The sequence below is a fragment of the Oncorhynchus masou genome, chromosome 14 (assembly GCF_036934945.1).
Source record: "Oncorhynchus masou masou isolate Uvic2021 chromosome 14, UVic_Omas_1.1, whole genome shotgun sequence".
Lineage (NCBI taxonomy): Eukaryota > Metazoa > Chordata > Actinopteri > Salmoniformes > Salmonidae > Oncorhynchus > Oncorhynchus masou.
This window is the reverse complement of record NC_088225.1, coordinates 6,837,452-6,854,689: the sequence shown is the minus strand read 5'-3', so window position 1 is coordinate 6,854,689 and position 17,238 is coordinate 6,837,452. Positions and strand designations below refer to the sequence as shown.

The following is a 17,238-nucleotide window of genomic DNA, read 5'->3' as shown; positions in this document are numbered from 1 at the left end:
TCCCAAGTGAATTTTTTTTAATCTGCCTGCAAGGATGTCAAATTTTCAAAATTGTGATTTTGGATCTGTGGAATATTGTTTAGAAATAAGAAAATAAACATTTAATCAAGACTTCATATTTAATAAGATTTGCACATCAAAACCAATGTCAGAGAGAAAAAAAAACAATGTACTGAACACATTTATAGAACATAATACCAAGAATGAAGAATTACCTGGCAGTCTTCATGAAGCGACACTGCAACAACCCCTATTTAAACTAAAGTGGTCCAAAATAAGTCATGTACATTCACTCTTTTTAATTAAAATCCCAAACCTTTTCAGATCAGACCGATTCTGTTTTCTCCATGAACAGGGGGATCCAGAAGTTCTATTGTATGAAATCTCCCACAGTCATGATTTTCTATACAACACAAATCGCATTATTGGGCAATATATAAACCAGCATAGTCTCTTTCTGATTGTTTGATCCAGCTACGTCAGCAAAACCCATCTCTGAGTCATTTGAGTTTCAATGACCAAGAAGAATCACTCCTATTTATTAGATGGTGTCCATGAAAAGACAAAAGCAGCAGGATCTTGTTTGCCCATCGCAGGTTAATCATGCTGACCTGCACACACACACACAAAAAGAAAGACTAGGCTAACATTTACTGCACCCTAGTTTAAAAGACAAGCATTTTATATATTTTCCTTTACATATTCACACTTAAAAAAGGCTAATCAGGTTGAGTTTTGTATACCAGCATTTTGTTCACCCATCAATGTAAACACGTTTTCCTGATGATTTTCTTAAGACGTTTAACAAAATGTCGTTCATGAGTTGAGGTTAAACTAAAGGCTTATATTCTGTACTTCTTACATATCAATGTCTATTCTATAGATTATCCTCGGAGAAGGATCGGCAAAAATGAGTGAACATGGTGATAGGGATTGGGAATGCCCGGGAGAAGGGATACAAGGAACAGGTTAACTTGATAAAAGTTACTTATTGTGATGATAAAGACAAAAATATCTAACTAGCCCATGACTGCTCATTCAAGACACATGGGGAACACAGGAGGCAACCCTATGTTCACGGATATACCCAGAAGTATAGCAAACAAAACAGGACTAATGGTGTGGGAAGAAACATTCGGGGGGGCAGTAAAACACATTTAACTAAAATGCCAATCCCCTTTCTTTAAAACAATGATTTCAGACTCAAAACAAGTTCATGTCTCAATCAAGAATGATCCCCAAAAAATATCACCATTAATATTGACTTCGTTTCGAATAGAGAATCTTAAAATGAAAGCAGTCGTTTTTACTAAAAGAGAGTACCAGTCAGATATTGCTAAAACTATTCAAAACAAGGTCATTGCTGTAGTAAAACTTCACTAATCAATAGGAATGTCAAAGTTGGTCCCATATTAAATAGCCCTGTGTGTCTAGCATTTTAGGAAGTTTGTATACTAACCTAGTGGTCCACAAAAAAAAAAAAAATGTATTACTCACTAGGGCATACTGGATGACAGTACAGAGAAGTGGTTCCGTAATGCTGTTTCAAAAACAGATGGAGGTTTTATACTTTGAGTTTCCTATTGCTCAGCCTGCAAAAGAAGACTTTCTGAATTATGGTGGCTTACACATACAAGCTACAGACTATAAGGAAGGAAATGAAAAGTGAGATAGAAAAATAAAGAAATCAGAAGTACTTCACAGTGATATCAACTGAGGCCAATCAGGAGCCTGGTTGCTGGATCCTACGATTAAAATGACTCACACATACACGCAGTCAAAACAAGCCATAAACATTCCAATCACTCAATCACACACAAAGACTTAGTTTGATTGTTATGCACAGGTAGAGGAGCCTCACTGGGGTTTCCCCAGTAGGTTGGAGAGGAAGCTGGACCCCTGTCCCCCACCCTGCCCTCCTCCCCGTCCTCCTGCACCCCCAAAGGAATCCATCTGATTCAGCTCCGACTGGTCCAGCATCTCAAAGTCCTCTCCGTCCAAGTCTGTGTCCATCTCCGAGCTAGACTGCTTGCGGTAGCCCCTATGGGCCCCTGCTCTGGTGGGCCCCACCCTTTCTCTGCGGGCGGCAGGGGGACGAGGCTGCATGGCCCCAGCCAGTGCCGCCTGAATCATGTTGCTAGCGATGATTCCAGCCAGGTCACCTCCGAGGAAGTCAGAAGCGGGGGGGAGGCCACCAAAGGAGAGTTCCTCGTCCAGGTCGTCCTGGTCAGAGTCCAGGTGGGATTCCACATCCAGCAGCTCGGCCGTGGTTCGGGGGCCAGTCCGCCCAGGCCGAAGACCCAGGCTGGGCAGCCCGATGCATGAGTCGTCGTCTTCGTCCATCAGGGTGGCGTCTGGGTTGATTGAGGGGAAGTCATTGAGGTCTCGTGCAAACGACTCCTCATTGTCGCTGTGTCTATCAAAATCTGAGGATGAACGGAGAGGAAGGGGCTCAAGACGTTGGAATGTCATTTGTCATTTAAAACACAGACAATCACCTGAGTAGGCAGTCATGCCACAGTACAGAAAACACAGTGCAGTGCCTTATGACATGTCATCCTATCATACAGGCTCTAATGTTAGCTGCAATTCAGATACGCATAGGTCCCCGATTCAAATGTTTAACATACGACTGCTTCTCGTGCTGTGCCCAGCTTCGTGCGCTGACCTGCGAAAGGACAGCAGTCTGTTCGTGATCTTGCACATCTGCGCAGCACATTCAGCATTCAAAAGCTAAAATGTCTTGTGTGATATTAGGCTTCATTAGTTGAGTGACAACCTATGTAATTTGTTATGTTATTATTATCTATGCACTGTTGAAAATTGTGTTTTATGTGCACTGTCAAATTGTTTTACCGGAATAAAGCTCACTAAACTTCCAAATGGTCAAAATCATTTAATTTGGAGATGGGGGTGAAATCCAAAAGCTGTGTTCATTGGCTATGTCATAGCCAATTTGTAAACGATAAATATGGACACATTCCTAAACCAAACATTTCATCTGCAAAAATGACAAGTTAATTAGTGGGTGACAGTGATTTCAGAAGCGAAGTGGGAGATAAAACTATATTGCCCCCCCCCCCCCAATCTGATAGTGGGGTAGTTGATGACTAGTCTCTCTTATGGCTCAGATCAGGTGTCTACATAGTACACCATAGACATACAGTGCATTCGGAAAGTATTCAGACCCCTTGACTTTTTCCACATTGTTACTTAACAGCCTTAATTACAGCCTTATTCTAAAATGTATTAAATAAATATTTTTCCTCAACCAATGTTGAATGTTTATCCTTTTAAGCTTGGAAAAGAGACCCTTAAATTCAGATTTGGACCACATACCCGCTCCACTGACGACCAGGCTAGTGATTGCTTTGCAATTCTTGAAGTTAGCCACTGATTCCTTCCAAACCACTCATTGTTGAATTTGCGATTTGTTGTGTAAAGTTTATGTCAAATAGCCGAGGAGCACCGATACATTTTATCTATAATTTCTCTTCATATGACAAGGATTGAAAAGGATTTGCCAGTAGATGGTCGACTTGACTCATGCTGATGACTGCTAGCTTGCTAGCTACGTTTTTGAAAGTATGATGTCGACATGATCAGTCCAATCAAAGCTACTGTAGCTATAACGTGATTTTATCTGTGGCCAATGACCTTGAGCCTTCTTGGATGGGCATTTCTAAAGCATTTTGGAGCTACCTTACTCAAGAAAGCCAAAAATGGCAGAAGTTTGGAACCATCAAGACTCTTCCTAGAGCTGGCCGCCCTGTCAAACTGAGTGTTATGGATACAAATATCCTGTGTGTGTTTCTTTTCTCTCCTTCTCCCCTCACAGGTGAAAATCATCACTCCCCAATCAGTCACCAATCCAATCATCAATCAGAAGACACACCTCCTCCTGTTTCTTACCCTATCACAGTTCCTTTCCCTTGGTTTAAAAACCCTGTCAGTTGTTTGCTCTAGAGCTCAATCTCTCTGTAATGCCATGTCTGTAGGTCTCTGTGTTTCACTCTCTCTTTGTGTATTAACCGCTCTTTTGTTTGAGCACCTCCATAGTACTTTGTCCTCACCTGTGAGTATTTTTTGTTGTTTATGGTGTTTGTTTGTTTGCTGGTGGGAAAAGGGGAAACCAAGACAAGTCGCCCATGGGCATACACTACCCGTAGGTAAACTTTGTTAAATACACTAGTTAGAACTGGGCGGACCACCCACTGTATTTTTGGGTAGTTAGTTAGCTGTTGTTAAAGTAGGCTAGTCTAGCTTAGGGGTGTTTTTGAATACTTATTGTTTCTTTCCTTGGATCCAGCTCAGCCCCTTTTCCTGCTCCCCCCATTACCGTGTGTTTGACGGTAGATTTCAGTTGTCCTGGTTATTTCGTTCACACTTTTACTTTGTCACTATTATAATTTGCCTGAGTTATGTTACGGGTCTCATTACCATCCCCCCCCTAGACTGTCGGGCCAAAAGGGATTCGTAACACTGAGCAATCGAGGGAGAAGGGCCTTGGTCAGGGAGGTGACCAATCAGGCCTTTATGGAAGCCACTACTTAGTAAAAGACATGACAGCCCGCTTGGAGCTTGCCATCCTTATGGTGAAGCATGGTGGTGGTGGCAGCATCATGCTGTGGGGATGTTCTTCAGCGACAGGGACTGGGAGACTAGTCAAGATTGAGGGAAAGATGAACGGAGCAAAGTAAAGAGAGAACCTTGATAAAAACCTGCACCAGAGCGCTCAGAACCTCAGACTGGGGGCGAATGTTCACCTTCGAACAGGACAACGACCCTAAGCAACAAGACAACGCAGGAGTGGCTTCGGGACAAGTCTCTGAATGTCATTGAGTGCTCCAGCCAGAGCCCGGACTTGAACCCGATCAAAAAAAATCTCTAGAGTAACCTGACAGTGCTTGAGAGGATCTGCAGAGAATGGGAGAAACTCCCCACATACAGGTGTGCTAATGTTGTAGCATCATACCCAGGAAGACTTGAGGCTGTAATCACTGCCAAAGATACTTCAACAAAGTACTGAGTAAAGGGTCTGAATACTTATGTAACTGTGATAAGTTTATTTTTCATAAATTTGTATGAAAAAAGCTAAAACCTGTTTTTGCTTTGTCATTATGAGGTATTGTGTGTGTATAGATTGAGGGGGGAAAACGATTTAATACATTTTAGAATAAGGCAGTAACATAACAAAATCAAGGGGTCTGAATACTTTCCGAATGCACTGTACACACACACCATCTCAGACAGATCCAGCCCAGAGAAGCCCAGCTCATGATCTCCATCAGCAGCTGATATTAAATTAAAATGGAAAATGTATATGTGTTTGCATCAATCTAATCAAAAACAAAGTGTCAAACTAAAAACGTATCATTCCTGTATGGTAGACCATGTATCTAGATACGTATCCAATCGTCTTGAAATGGAAAGCTGCACATCCCTATTACCTACATTGGATCTGGTTCTAATTCTTGTGACTCCAGAGCATGTGTGCCTGGAGGTGCAGACTCAGCAGGTGGGTGCATACTGTACCTTCTGAGCCCTCTGTGAGAGGAGTCTGGCCACGGGACAGATTAAAGGTCCCATTGTCTGTGTACGAGACCTCAGCGTCAGAGTGCTCAGAGTCGGTCATCGCAAGTTCTTTGGCCACTATAGCGTCGTCAAACTGAAAGAGAGGAAAGACATTGAACTGTGTTAGTCATTCCTAATATACTATGTTTCCTCTTGAATGTAGTCCATAGGTCACAGATGATGTGACCTTATATGACATGAGAGGGCCTGCTACTTTTTTGTTTTATCTCTAAAGGGGTCAGGTTATTGTAAATCTGAGACCAGCTGCAGGCTTAAGCTACATATGCCACTCCTGGCCATCTTACTGAGTAATAACCAACACAGGAAACAAGTAGGCCCCTTTCAATAACCATCACAGTCAGATACATGACCTGACTATGCTTTTGGACTGCATGTGAAATACATCAGGTGAATTACCGTCGGGCAGAATGCAGCAAGCTCCTCCTCCTCACTGTCACTGGCATCACCGGATGCTGCACCCCGAATTGGCTGGCGGAGGACTGCAGAGCAAACACACAAACCACAGGTTGCAATGACTGAGCTACTCCTTGATCCAGTCAAGGTAGAAGGAGATACACTGGTTTAGGTTTGTCCATGCAAACTGTAGCAATGCCAATGCAACTATCAGACACAAACGAACAGGCAACACACACGCTGTACTCACACTGGTTGTCGATGGGCTTTGACATCATATACCCGCGAACGCTGAAGTCCAGCCACTGCAGGGCTGGCTCCAGCTTCACGCACACACGCTGCCACACTCGGTGGTACGCTGCCAGGGGGCACAGCAGAACAACCAGCACTGGGACAAGAGAGAATGGCTTAATGTTAGTGGAAACATCACTGGGCACAAACAAACAAAAAGCCATGGCCGCATTCATCTGTGCTATTAGGCTCTGGCTCACCCAATCCCCAGCCTCCGAGCTGCTCTCCTCAACCCAGACACACCCATGGGCTTGAGCCCAACTAATCTCGCCATTCAACAGAGAACAAAACAAAGGGTGGGAGCTCTAGCAGCCACGAGATTGTTAAGTATGTCAGAGGGCCCTGGCAAGGCCTCCCTGATCTTGGCTCCCCAGTAGATCGGTCGCTCTACATTGGTTAGAGGTGTGGGGATTAGCATCTCAGCCTGACCTCCCTGCCTGCCTGCCTGCCTTCCCGCCTCCCCTTGAGTCCCTCCATTCCTGCTTCCCCCTTTTCCTTATTCCCTTCCTGCCTGCCTCAGCCCAGTCAGGCAGTAATCACCTCACAGATAGAACCCTGATGCCGGGGACACAGATCTGGTTTCACCAGCCATGTATTTTTAACAAGGGCAGCCAGCTTTCCACCATTAGGGAGCTCTGAATGGGGATGGTGTTTGGGAAACAGAAGGGTGGGGTAGGCGGGTCGTCTCTCACTGTACTCACCCGCAGCGTAAGAGAGCACCAGTCCAGGAATGTACCGTCCAACCATGACCAGACAGGACAAGAGGGCACAGGTCAGGAGGCAGAACTAGAGACAACAAACAGGGTTCAACTGGTCAAGTTACTGATTAGTTGTATGTTCACAGTAGGCTGAGAGTAGACAAGATATTGTATTAGGGTATATATAGGAGACCCTTCATAGTGTGTGCCAAGGCCTCACCTTGCCAGGGTTCTGGCGTTTGAACTGCATCCGGCTGGATGTGAAGGCCAGCCCAGAGACCCAGAACTCAGCAATGTGGTGACACAGCTCTGGAACACTGAGCAACCCTGGCTGCACCAGGCCCCAGCTGCAAGATAGGAGTACAAAAACAGTGACACCATCTCTCTGTGACCACTGCCCAACCCGAGTGTGACGATAGGATACAAATGATGTTTTTAAGACGTAGGCCTACCTTTCATTTTCAGACTCATCAGGTTTTTTAACTGTGGGAAGAGACAGCAAATGCACTTAACACCCGCATTTAGCAACAATCCACATCACTACACTTGGACACTCTACACCACATGAGTTTAAATGAGGACTGGCATGACAAAGGATATCATTCATTATACAGGGTCTAATGAATAGTACAGACCAGGGCCAGTAGGGTATTCACACCAAGGGTAGTATGACACTGGGGAATAAGGGACAGGATCTAAGAACCAAGTCAGGTGTAATTAACACAGTTGGGCAGAGGTACTCAGAATGGACAGACCAAGACACAGTGGGGCATGTGGCGTTGGGTGCAGAATAAAGCAGACTACCCAGAAATAATGTACTATATCCTCCTCACCTCTGATCTCAGGCCAGATCTTGTTTCTCCAGCTGTCAACGCAGATGAATACAAGCAGGCCAGAGGACAGCAGGAAGAGCAGGCGCAGCGAGGTCAGGGCAAAGAACCTGGAACAGAACACAAAGGTCAGATTCACAACAGCTGACGGTTCCTTTTGTTTGAGATGTCACAAACATACCCTGTGGACTCCCGTGCAAGTGGCAGTTATGTAGACTCAGATGTTTGTGTGTGGTGCCTTGGTTACTGACAAAGGTGGGTTGCTGACTGAATGTAACGGAAAAGATCGTCACCACAAATGTTGTGGTGATAGTTTGTGTGTACATGTGACTTTGAACTCAACTTTGAATACAGGCATTTCCTGTGTTTGTCACCTCCTGAGTAAAATGTTGTCAGACTCTGACAGCAGGCAATCTAGACATTAGTTCAAATGGGGACAACAAAGGTTGAGAACTGCATTCACTTCAAGCTCACCAAGAGGCAAACATACTCTTTCACATTGCCAGGCCAGCATTGTAAATAAGATTTTGTAATATCTACATGCAGACCACCATAGTCCCTGTGCCCAAGAACGCCAAGGTAACCTGTCTAAATGTCTATCGCCCCATAGAGCTCACAATCTGTAGACATGAAATTATTTTAAAAGGCTGGTCATGGCTCACAACACCATCATCCCAGACACCCTTGACCCACTCCAATTTGCATATCACCCAAACAGATCCATACTACGCAATCTATATTGCACTCCACACTGCCCTTTCCCACTTGGACAAAAGGAACACCTATGTGAGCATGCTACTCATTGACTATAGCTCCGTGTTCAACGCCAATGCCCAACGTCAATGCCAGTGACCTCCAAGCGCATCACTAAGTCTGGACCCTGGGACAGAACACCTCCCTCCTGACGGGACGCCCCCAGGTGGTAAGCAACAACACATCCGCCATTCTGCACCTCAACACGGGGGCCCCTCAGGGGTGCGTGCTTAGTCACCCCCTGTTCACCCATGACTGTGTGGCCACACACACGACTCCAACACCATCATTACATTTGCTGACGACACGACGGTGGTAGGCCTGATCACCGACGACGATGAGACCGCCTATAGGGAGCAGTTCAGAGAACTGGCAGTGTGGTGTCAGGACAACAACCTCTCAACGTCAGCAATTCAAAAGGAGCTGATCGTGGACAACAAGAAACGGAGGACCGAGTACGCCCCCATTCACATCGAAGGGGCTGTAGTGGACCGGGTCGAGAGCTTCAAGTTCCTCAGCGTCCACATCACAAAGGATCTATCATTGTCCAAACAGACCAACACAGTCGCGAAGAGGGCACAACAATGCCCCTTCCCCCTCGGGAGGCTGAAGAGATTTGGCATGGGCCCTCAGATCCTCAAAAAGTTCTACAGTTGCACCATTGAAAGCATCTTGATTGGCTGCATCACCGGTTGGTATGGCAATTGCCTCATCTTCAAAACACTCTCCTGCAACCCGTCTCACCAATTTATATTTATAAAAAAGTATTATTTACCTCAAATCTGTAATCCTCCAAGAAGCTAGCCAGAAGCTAATCCAGAAGCTAGTTCAGAAGCTAGTTCAGAAGCTAGTTAGCTTCTTTACTGGCAAATCGTTAGTAGTCAGCTAACCACGGTTTGTGGTCATCAGCTATCCTTTAGCTCGAAAATCTATCGACAGTTTTGCACGGCGCAGCGCGGCTCGGAACGGAACATACCGGACCAATTTCTCTCTCCATGTCCCTGGATTTCAACCGCTAACTCTGGACATTCATACCTGGATCTCACAGCTAGCTAGCTGCTATCCGTGTGACTATCGGCTTTCGTCGATTCCGGAGCAAACATCAATTATTCCGGAGCTAGCCAGCTGAAGAGTTCCATCAATCACTCCCGGTCTGCAGTCACCTATCCGGACCCGTTTTACTGCCTACGCGGAGCCCCACCGGGCCTTCACAACTGGACTGCTGACGTTATCTACCCAAAGGAGTTATCCGGCTGGCTCCTCCGTCGCGACGTTACCTGAACGCCCATCTGCGGCCTGCTAACCGTTAGCTGTCTTATCGGCTGCTACCTGAATAGACAATCGGACAATTTATTTTTATTTTATTTTTTTCCTTGGGCCTCTATAACTATATCTATTGTTTTTATTTTTGTTGTTGTTGTGTGATTTGGATTAATCCCCTCTACCACACGGAACCCCACTAATCTACTGACGGAACGCAAGAGGTGGCTAAGGAACGCAAGAGGTGGCTAATAACAGACGTCCATCCTATGCTAGCTTGCTACCGATGGCCTGGCTAGCTGTCTAAATCGCCGTGACCCCCAACCAACCACTCCACTCACCGGACCCTTTTGATCACTCGACTAAGCATGCCTCTCCTTAATGTCAATATGCCTTGTCCATTGCTGTTCTGGTTAGTGTTTATTGGCTTATTTCACTGTAGAGCCTCTAGTCCTGCTCACTATACCTTATCCAACCTATGAGTTCCACCACCCACACATGCAATGACATCTCCTGGTTTCAATTATGTTTCTAGAGACTATCTCTCTCTCTTCATCACTCAATACCTAGATTTACCTCCACTGTATTCACATCCTACCATACCTTTGTCTGTACATTATACCTTGATGCTATTTTATCGCCCCCAGAAACCTCCTTTTACTCTCTGTTCCAGACGTTCAAGACAACCAATTCCTATTGCTTTTAGCCGCACCCTTATTCTAATCCTCCTGTGTTCCTCTGGCGATGTAGAGGTGAATCCAGGCCCTGCAGTGCCTAGCTCCACTCCTATTCCCAGGCGCTCTCTTTTGATGACTTCTGTAACCGTAATAGCCTTGGTTTCATGCATGTTAACATTAGAAGCCTCCTCCCTATTCTATTCTAGTTCTATTCACTGCTTTAGCACACTCTGCCAACCCAGATGTTCTAGCTGTGTCTGAATCCTGGCTTAGGAAGACCACCAAAAATTCTGAAATTTTAATTACAAACTACAACATTTTCAGACAAGATAGAACTGCCAAAGGGGGCAGTGTTGCAATCTACTGCAAAGATAGCCTGCAGAGTTCTGTCCTACTATCCAGGTCTGTACCCAAACAATTTGAACTTCTACCTTTAAAAATCCACCTCTCTAAAAACACCATATGTGAACTGATTGTCCCCCTTCTATCTTCAGAGCTCGTGCTGCTAGGCGACCTCAACTGGAACATGCTTAACACCCCAGCCACCCTACAACCTAAACTTGATGCCCTCAATCTCACACAAATTATCAATGAACCTACCAGGTAACTCCCCAAAGCCTTAAACACGGGCACCCTCATAGATATCATCCTAACCAACTTGCCCTCTAAATACACCTCTGCTGTCTTCAACCAAGATCTCAGCGATCACTGCATCATTGCCTGCATCCGTAATGGGTCAGCGGTCAAACGACCTCCACTCATCACTGTAAAACGCTCCCTGAAACACTTCAGCGAGCAGGCCTTTCTAATCGACCTGACCGGGGTATCCTGGAAGGATATTGATCTCATCCCGTCAGTAGAGGATGCCTGGATATTTTTTTAAATGCCTTCCTAACCATCTTAAATAAACATGCCCCATTCAAGAAATTTAGAACCAGGAACAGATATGGCCCTTGGTTCTCCCCAGACCTGACTGCCCTTAACCAACACAAAAACATCCTATGGCATTCTGCATTAGCATCGAACAGCCACCGTGATATGCAGCTATTCAGGGAAGCTAGAAACCATTATACACAGGCAGTTAGAAAAGCCAAGGCTAGCTTTTTCAAGCATAAATTTGCTTCCTGCAACACTAACTCAAAAAAGTTCTGGGACACTGTGAAGTCCATGGAGAATAAGAACACTTCCTCCCAGCTGCCCACTGCACTGAAGATAGGAAACACTGTCACCACTGATAAATCCACCATAATTGAGAAATTCAACAAGCATTTTTCTATGGCTGGCCATGCTTTCCACCTGGCTACTCCTACCCCGGTCAACAGCACTGCACCCCCCACAGCAACTCGCCCAAGCCTTCCCCATTTCTCCTTCTCCCAAATCCGTTCAGCTGATGTTCTGAAAGAGCTGCAAAATCTGGACCCCTACAAATCAGCCGGGCTAGACAATCTGGACCCTTTCTTTCTAAAATTATCTGCCGAAATTGTTGCCACCCTTACTACTAGCCTGTTCAACCTCTCTTTCGTGTCGTCTGAGATTCCCAAAGATTGGAAAGCAGCTGCGGTCATCCCCCTATTTAAAGGTTGGGACACTCTTGACCCAAACTGCTACAGACCTATATCTATCCGTCCATGCCTTTCTAAGGTCTTCGAAAGCCAAGTCAACAAACAGATTACCGACCATTTTGAATCTCACCATACCTTCTCTGCTATGCAATCTGGTTTCAGAGCTGGTCATGGGTGCACCTCAGCCACGCTCAAGGTCCTAAACGATATCTTAACCGCCATCAATAAGAAATATTACTGTGCAGCCGTATTCATTGATCTGGCCAAGGCTTTCGACTCTGTCAATCACCACATCCTCATCGGCAGACTCGACAGCCTTGGTTTCTCAAATGATTGCCTCGCCTGGTTCACCAACTACTTCTCTGATAGAGTTCAGTGTGTCAAATCGGAAGGTCTGCTGTCCGTACCTCTGGCAGTCTCTATGGGGGTGCCACAGGGTTCAATTCTTGGACCGACTCTATTCTCTGTAAACATCAATGAGGTCGCTCTTGCTGCTGGTGAGTCTCTGATCCACCTCTACGCAGACGACACCATTCTGTATACTTCTGGCCCTTCTTTGGACACTGTTAACAACCCTCCAGGCAAGCTCCAATGCCATACAACTCTCCTTCCGTGGCCTCCAATTGCTCTTAAATACAAGTAAATCTAAATGCATGCTCTTTAACCGCTCGCTACCTGCACCTACCCGCCTGTCCAACATCACTACTCTGGACGGCTCTGACTTAGAATACGTGGACAACTACAAATACTTAGGTGTCTGGTTAGACTGTAAACTCTCCTTCCAGACCCATATCAAACATCTCCAATCCAAATTTAAATCTAGAATTGGCTTCCTATTTCGCAACAAAGCATCCTTCACTCATGCTGCCAAACATACCCTTGTAAAACTGACCAACCTACCAATCCTCGACTTTGGCGATGTCATTTACAAAATAGCCTCCAATACCCTACTCAACAAATTGGATGCAGTCTATCACAGTGCAATCAGTTTTGTCACCAAAGTCCCATATACTACCCACCATTGCGACCTGTACGCTCTCGTTGGCTGGCCCTCGCTTCATACTCGTCGCCAAACCCACTGGCTCCGTGTCATCTACAAGACCCTGCTAGGTAAAGTCCCCCCTTTTCTAGGCTCGCTGGTCACCATAGCATCTCCCACCTGTAGCACACGCTCAAGCAGGTATATCTCTCTAGTCACCCCCAAAACCAATTCTTTCTTTGGCCGCCTCTCCTTCCAGTTATCTCCCTCACTAGCTTTAAGCACCAACTGTCAGAGCAGCTCACAGAGTACTGCACCTGTACATAGCCCACCTATAATTTAGCCCAAACAACTACCTCTTTCCCTACTGTATTTAATTTATTTATTTAGCTCCTTTGCACCCCATTATTTTTATTTCTGCTTTGCACATTCTTCCATTGCAAATCTACCATTCCAGTGTTTTACTTGCTATATTGTATTTACTTTGCCACCATTGCCTTTTTTTGCCTTTACCTCCCTTATCTCACCTCATTTGCTCACATCGTATATAGACTTGTTTATACTGTATTATTGACTGTATGTTTGTTTTACTCCATGTGTAACTCTGTGTCGTTGTATGTGTCGAACTGCTTTGCTTTATCTTGGCCAGGTCGCAATTGTAAATGAGAACTTGTTCTCAACTTGCCTACCTGGTTAAATAAAGGTGAAATAAAATAAATAAAGTTATTGTTACTCATTGCGTATCTATTATTAATTTTACGTGTTGTACTTTTCTATTATTTATCAATTTTTTTTGTCTCTGCGTTGTTGGGAAGGGCCCATAAGTAAGCATTTCACTGTTAGTCCACACTTGCTGTTTACAAAGCATGTAACAAATAAAATTGTATTTGTCCTTAATTGAGCTGCCTGGTATTGGTTTCAAAAGCAGTGTTGGAATTCAGGATTATGTAATCTAGCTATGCAAACAACTGGCCTAAAAATGGATAGCTAGATGGCAGCTATTACACGTGGCTCCATTACCACTTAACACATCTAAAAGACAGTTAGTGGCCACAATAACAGCGGAGTGAAATGTTGCTGATCTCTCATATTTAATGATGTAGGCTATTGGCTGATAATGCATGGCATACAGCTTCTTATTAGTAGTACTGAGATAGAGAACACATTCAGAAGGAAACTAAATCCTGGCCCCGATTTCTTAGGGACCTCTGTTTAAAGTCAAAAGTACACACATACCCATTAGTAATCATGTCTATTGATTGTGTAAAAACTAAAAACACACAACAGAATTTTCCAATTCCTATACCACACACCAGTACTGGTACTGTTAGCATGAGCTTACTTCCTGTACGCTTCTCCCCCAAAATACATGTGACTTGTGTCGTTTCATGCATTACGATGTATCACTCTGGGCAATAATATAGACTATTAGATCACCACACTAAGCAGGCTGACTTCTTGACATCGATTGATTGGGGATATGGTGGCTGTTTGCAATGGCACATGTAGGATATTGACTCTGCACTTTGTATTACATCGACTCTGTAGGGGGACATTGCCTTATAGGACTTTTACTATTGTCACATCAGTAATTCCTTTCGCAGATTATGTTTTACACTCCTTGTAGACATTTAACATATAGGCTTAACTAGAGTAGTCGCAGATTCAACATACTATGCGTATTTCCATTGGAAGATAATGTCAACCCCCAGAATAGATGGTGTTTCTAATGCTGCCTACAGAAGCACAGTGGTGCTTTGGTGGTCTATTAATAGCAGCTCTGGTGAGCCATCTGTCTTATCTTAAATTGATGGGAGACGTTTTCGTTGTGCAAAAGCTTCTGATGGTACAGTAGATACGATTACTGTACTTGGATATGATTTATGTAAGTCATGAATTATACAAATATGCTTGTCATCACTGCTATACCAACTTACCAGAACACAACGTTGACCACTGTGTACAGTAGCACACTCTGAAACGGCCTTTCCCACACCAGAACGGACTGTAGGTAGGTCAACACCGGCTCGTAAGGTCCGAGTCTCTCCTGAAGCGAGGCTTTAACAACGCGGACCTGGCCATCTCTTTCGCTGGAGCATGGTCGACTTCTCAGGCCAAGAGTCGAGCCCTGTTTTCCTGAACACTCTCCCATGGCATTTTCCAGTCCTTCCGTGTGCGCCATCTCTCGCGTCAAATGTTGATTAATAAATAACCCTGTAAAATAACACATCGGTATAAATATGGAGCCAACTAAAGAAAGTGTCGTGTCTTCCACGTCAGAACAACCGAACCCGCTTTTAGCCGACTAGAAGACGATAGCAGACTTGTTACCTGGTCACTCTCAAACAAAGCTAAAGTAACTGTCAAAAGTCCCTGCCCGAACGAGGTTGTCAGTTAACAAAAATACGCTAACATACCTGTATCTAGTCAAATTTACCACGCAGTGTCGTTTCACCAAGCTAGGTATTTTTGTTGGCTAACTAGCCCAAAAGCTAGCTGTATTTGGCTAGCTAGCTATGTGTGCGAACTGAATACTAATAATAGTGCACTGTAGCTAACGTTAGCTAGCAAAGAAACTGCACGATGCTAACGATAGCTTTACCAACTATGACAAGAACATATATCAATTATTTGTAAAATAGCACACAAAAAAACGGACACCTACTTCGACATTATTGCAGAAATGTATCAAGTGGTATTGTCAATATGGCGTTGCCCTAAGCCTAGCTAATTGAAACGCTTTTTTTTTTGACAAAACAAAATCGTAGTCAACTGGCTCACCAATCAGAAGCAACAGCACTACTTAGTCGTTTATTGTGGATTTAGCTGTGGACAGACAGGTTGCGGACCAAAGTATGTGAAAGACCTTTCAATGACCTATATTGAGGAAATCTATACTCAGTCAATTGTGTAAAATATCCTGTATTTACACTTTACTATCACCATCAGACATCACACTATACAGCAGTTGCAGTGAAATCATGTTCTATAATTACAGCTAGATCTTCATGTATGAATGAGTTATAACTGAAGTTGCTTTTTAAATACATTGGAAAATAGCTAAAATAATTCGATACAATTTAAGAGGTGGAATAGACAACCCAAATGGAGCGGTTTGTAATTCTGCAACAAATCAGATGCCACGTAAATAAAGAAATTGGATTACTAACGTTATAAGGATAATGTCAGTGCAGTTTTATTTTTTGTAAGGGAAGCAAACAGAACGAAGATGGGAGGGACCTACCTGAATTTGTCCAATAAACTCTCATTTCGTTAGGCAACTGTTTGGACTAATAATTACACCCTTGATCCCCTGTTTAAAATGCATAATTCCCCCAAATGTGGGGTACTGCTCATTATAAATACGTATTCTTTAATGAGGAATAGCGGAGGTGGGCATCCAATAAATGCATTACCGCCACCTACTACAATGGAGTATAAAAATAAACAAACAAATACCGTTACCATCTAACCAAACACTCAAAAAAATCCACCACCTACTCCACTATTTAAATATATATAGTCCTACCTCAGGCCAACAACCTGAAAGTCTGGCACACCCAAATACCTCTCTGCCGGTGACACCACAACCTCACTTTTCTGCGATTTACGTTCCATCCCTCCAGTACAGTTGATAACCATTGCAATAAAAGCTAAAAAATAATATCTTACTGAAGCATATATCACGTATTGGTCTATCCCTCTGTACTGGTACAGATCTACTAGTAACACTACTCCTCTCAGGATCCATCCCATTTGACCCTATCTTCCTCTACTTTCTTTACTGCCTCAGCATATGCGTCCTGCACAATGTATGCGTAACATTGATGTTTCACTCTGGTCACACATAATGAAATAGCCACATTTAAATAGGATTTTAGAGATATTTCATTATATCCAGACAATTTCGGAAAAGTCAATTATTTCTTTTATTGTAGTAAAGTATATAGTACTTCTATTCACAGCAATTCTGCCAAACTATTTTACTCAACTCCTACTATTTGATGAATGCAGCCCTAATATGTGAGCATGCAGGATTTGATAGAAGTTAGTAGGGCTCTTTTTTTCTTTTCTTAGTAATACAGGATTAGATAGGATGGTTTAGTTTCTCTTAATGTTTGGTTCTTTATTCATTATTCTGTAAACTGTGATTGACTACACAATCCAGTACAGTAGGTGGCGGCATGCCCCTATGAACTG

The 17,238-nt window shown here is 43.9% G+C and overlaps 1 protein-coding gene across 3 annotated transcripts; it reads right to left on the bottom strand.

Annotated features, from left to right (window-relative positions):
• Positions 1-100: 100 nt before the first annotated feature.
• Positions 101-16,546, bottom strand: LOC135554059 (reticulophagy regulator 3-like). Of its 3 annotated transcripts, none has more exons than XM_064986075.1 (10): positions 16,283-16,546; positions 14,976-15,252; positions 7,811-7,917; positions 7,430-7,460; positions 7,198-7,324; positions 6,981-7,065; positions 6,239-6,376; positions 5,992-6,074; positions 5,536-5,668; positions 101-2,426 (listed from the first exon to the last, which is right to left on the bottom strand). In XM_064986075.1, exons 1-10 carry the CDS (start codon positions 16,305-16,307, stop codon positions 1,858-1,860), a joined length of 1,575 nt encoding a protein of 524 aa, XP_064842147.1. In that variant the 5' UTR covers positions 16,308-16,546; the 3' UTR covers positions 101-1,857. The 3 variants fall into 3 exon arrangements, with proteins under 3 accessions (XP_064842147.1, XP_064842149.1, XP_064842148.1); XM_064986077.1 differs by lacking the exon at positions 16,283-16,546 and adding an exon at positions 15,820-15,850; XM_064986076.1 differs by lacking the exon at positions 16,283-16,546 and adding an exon at positions 15,704-15,807.
• Positions 16,547-17,238: the final 692 nt, after the last annotated feature.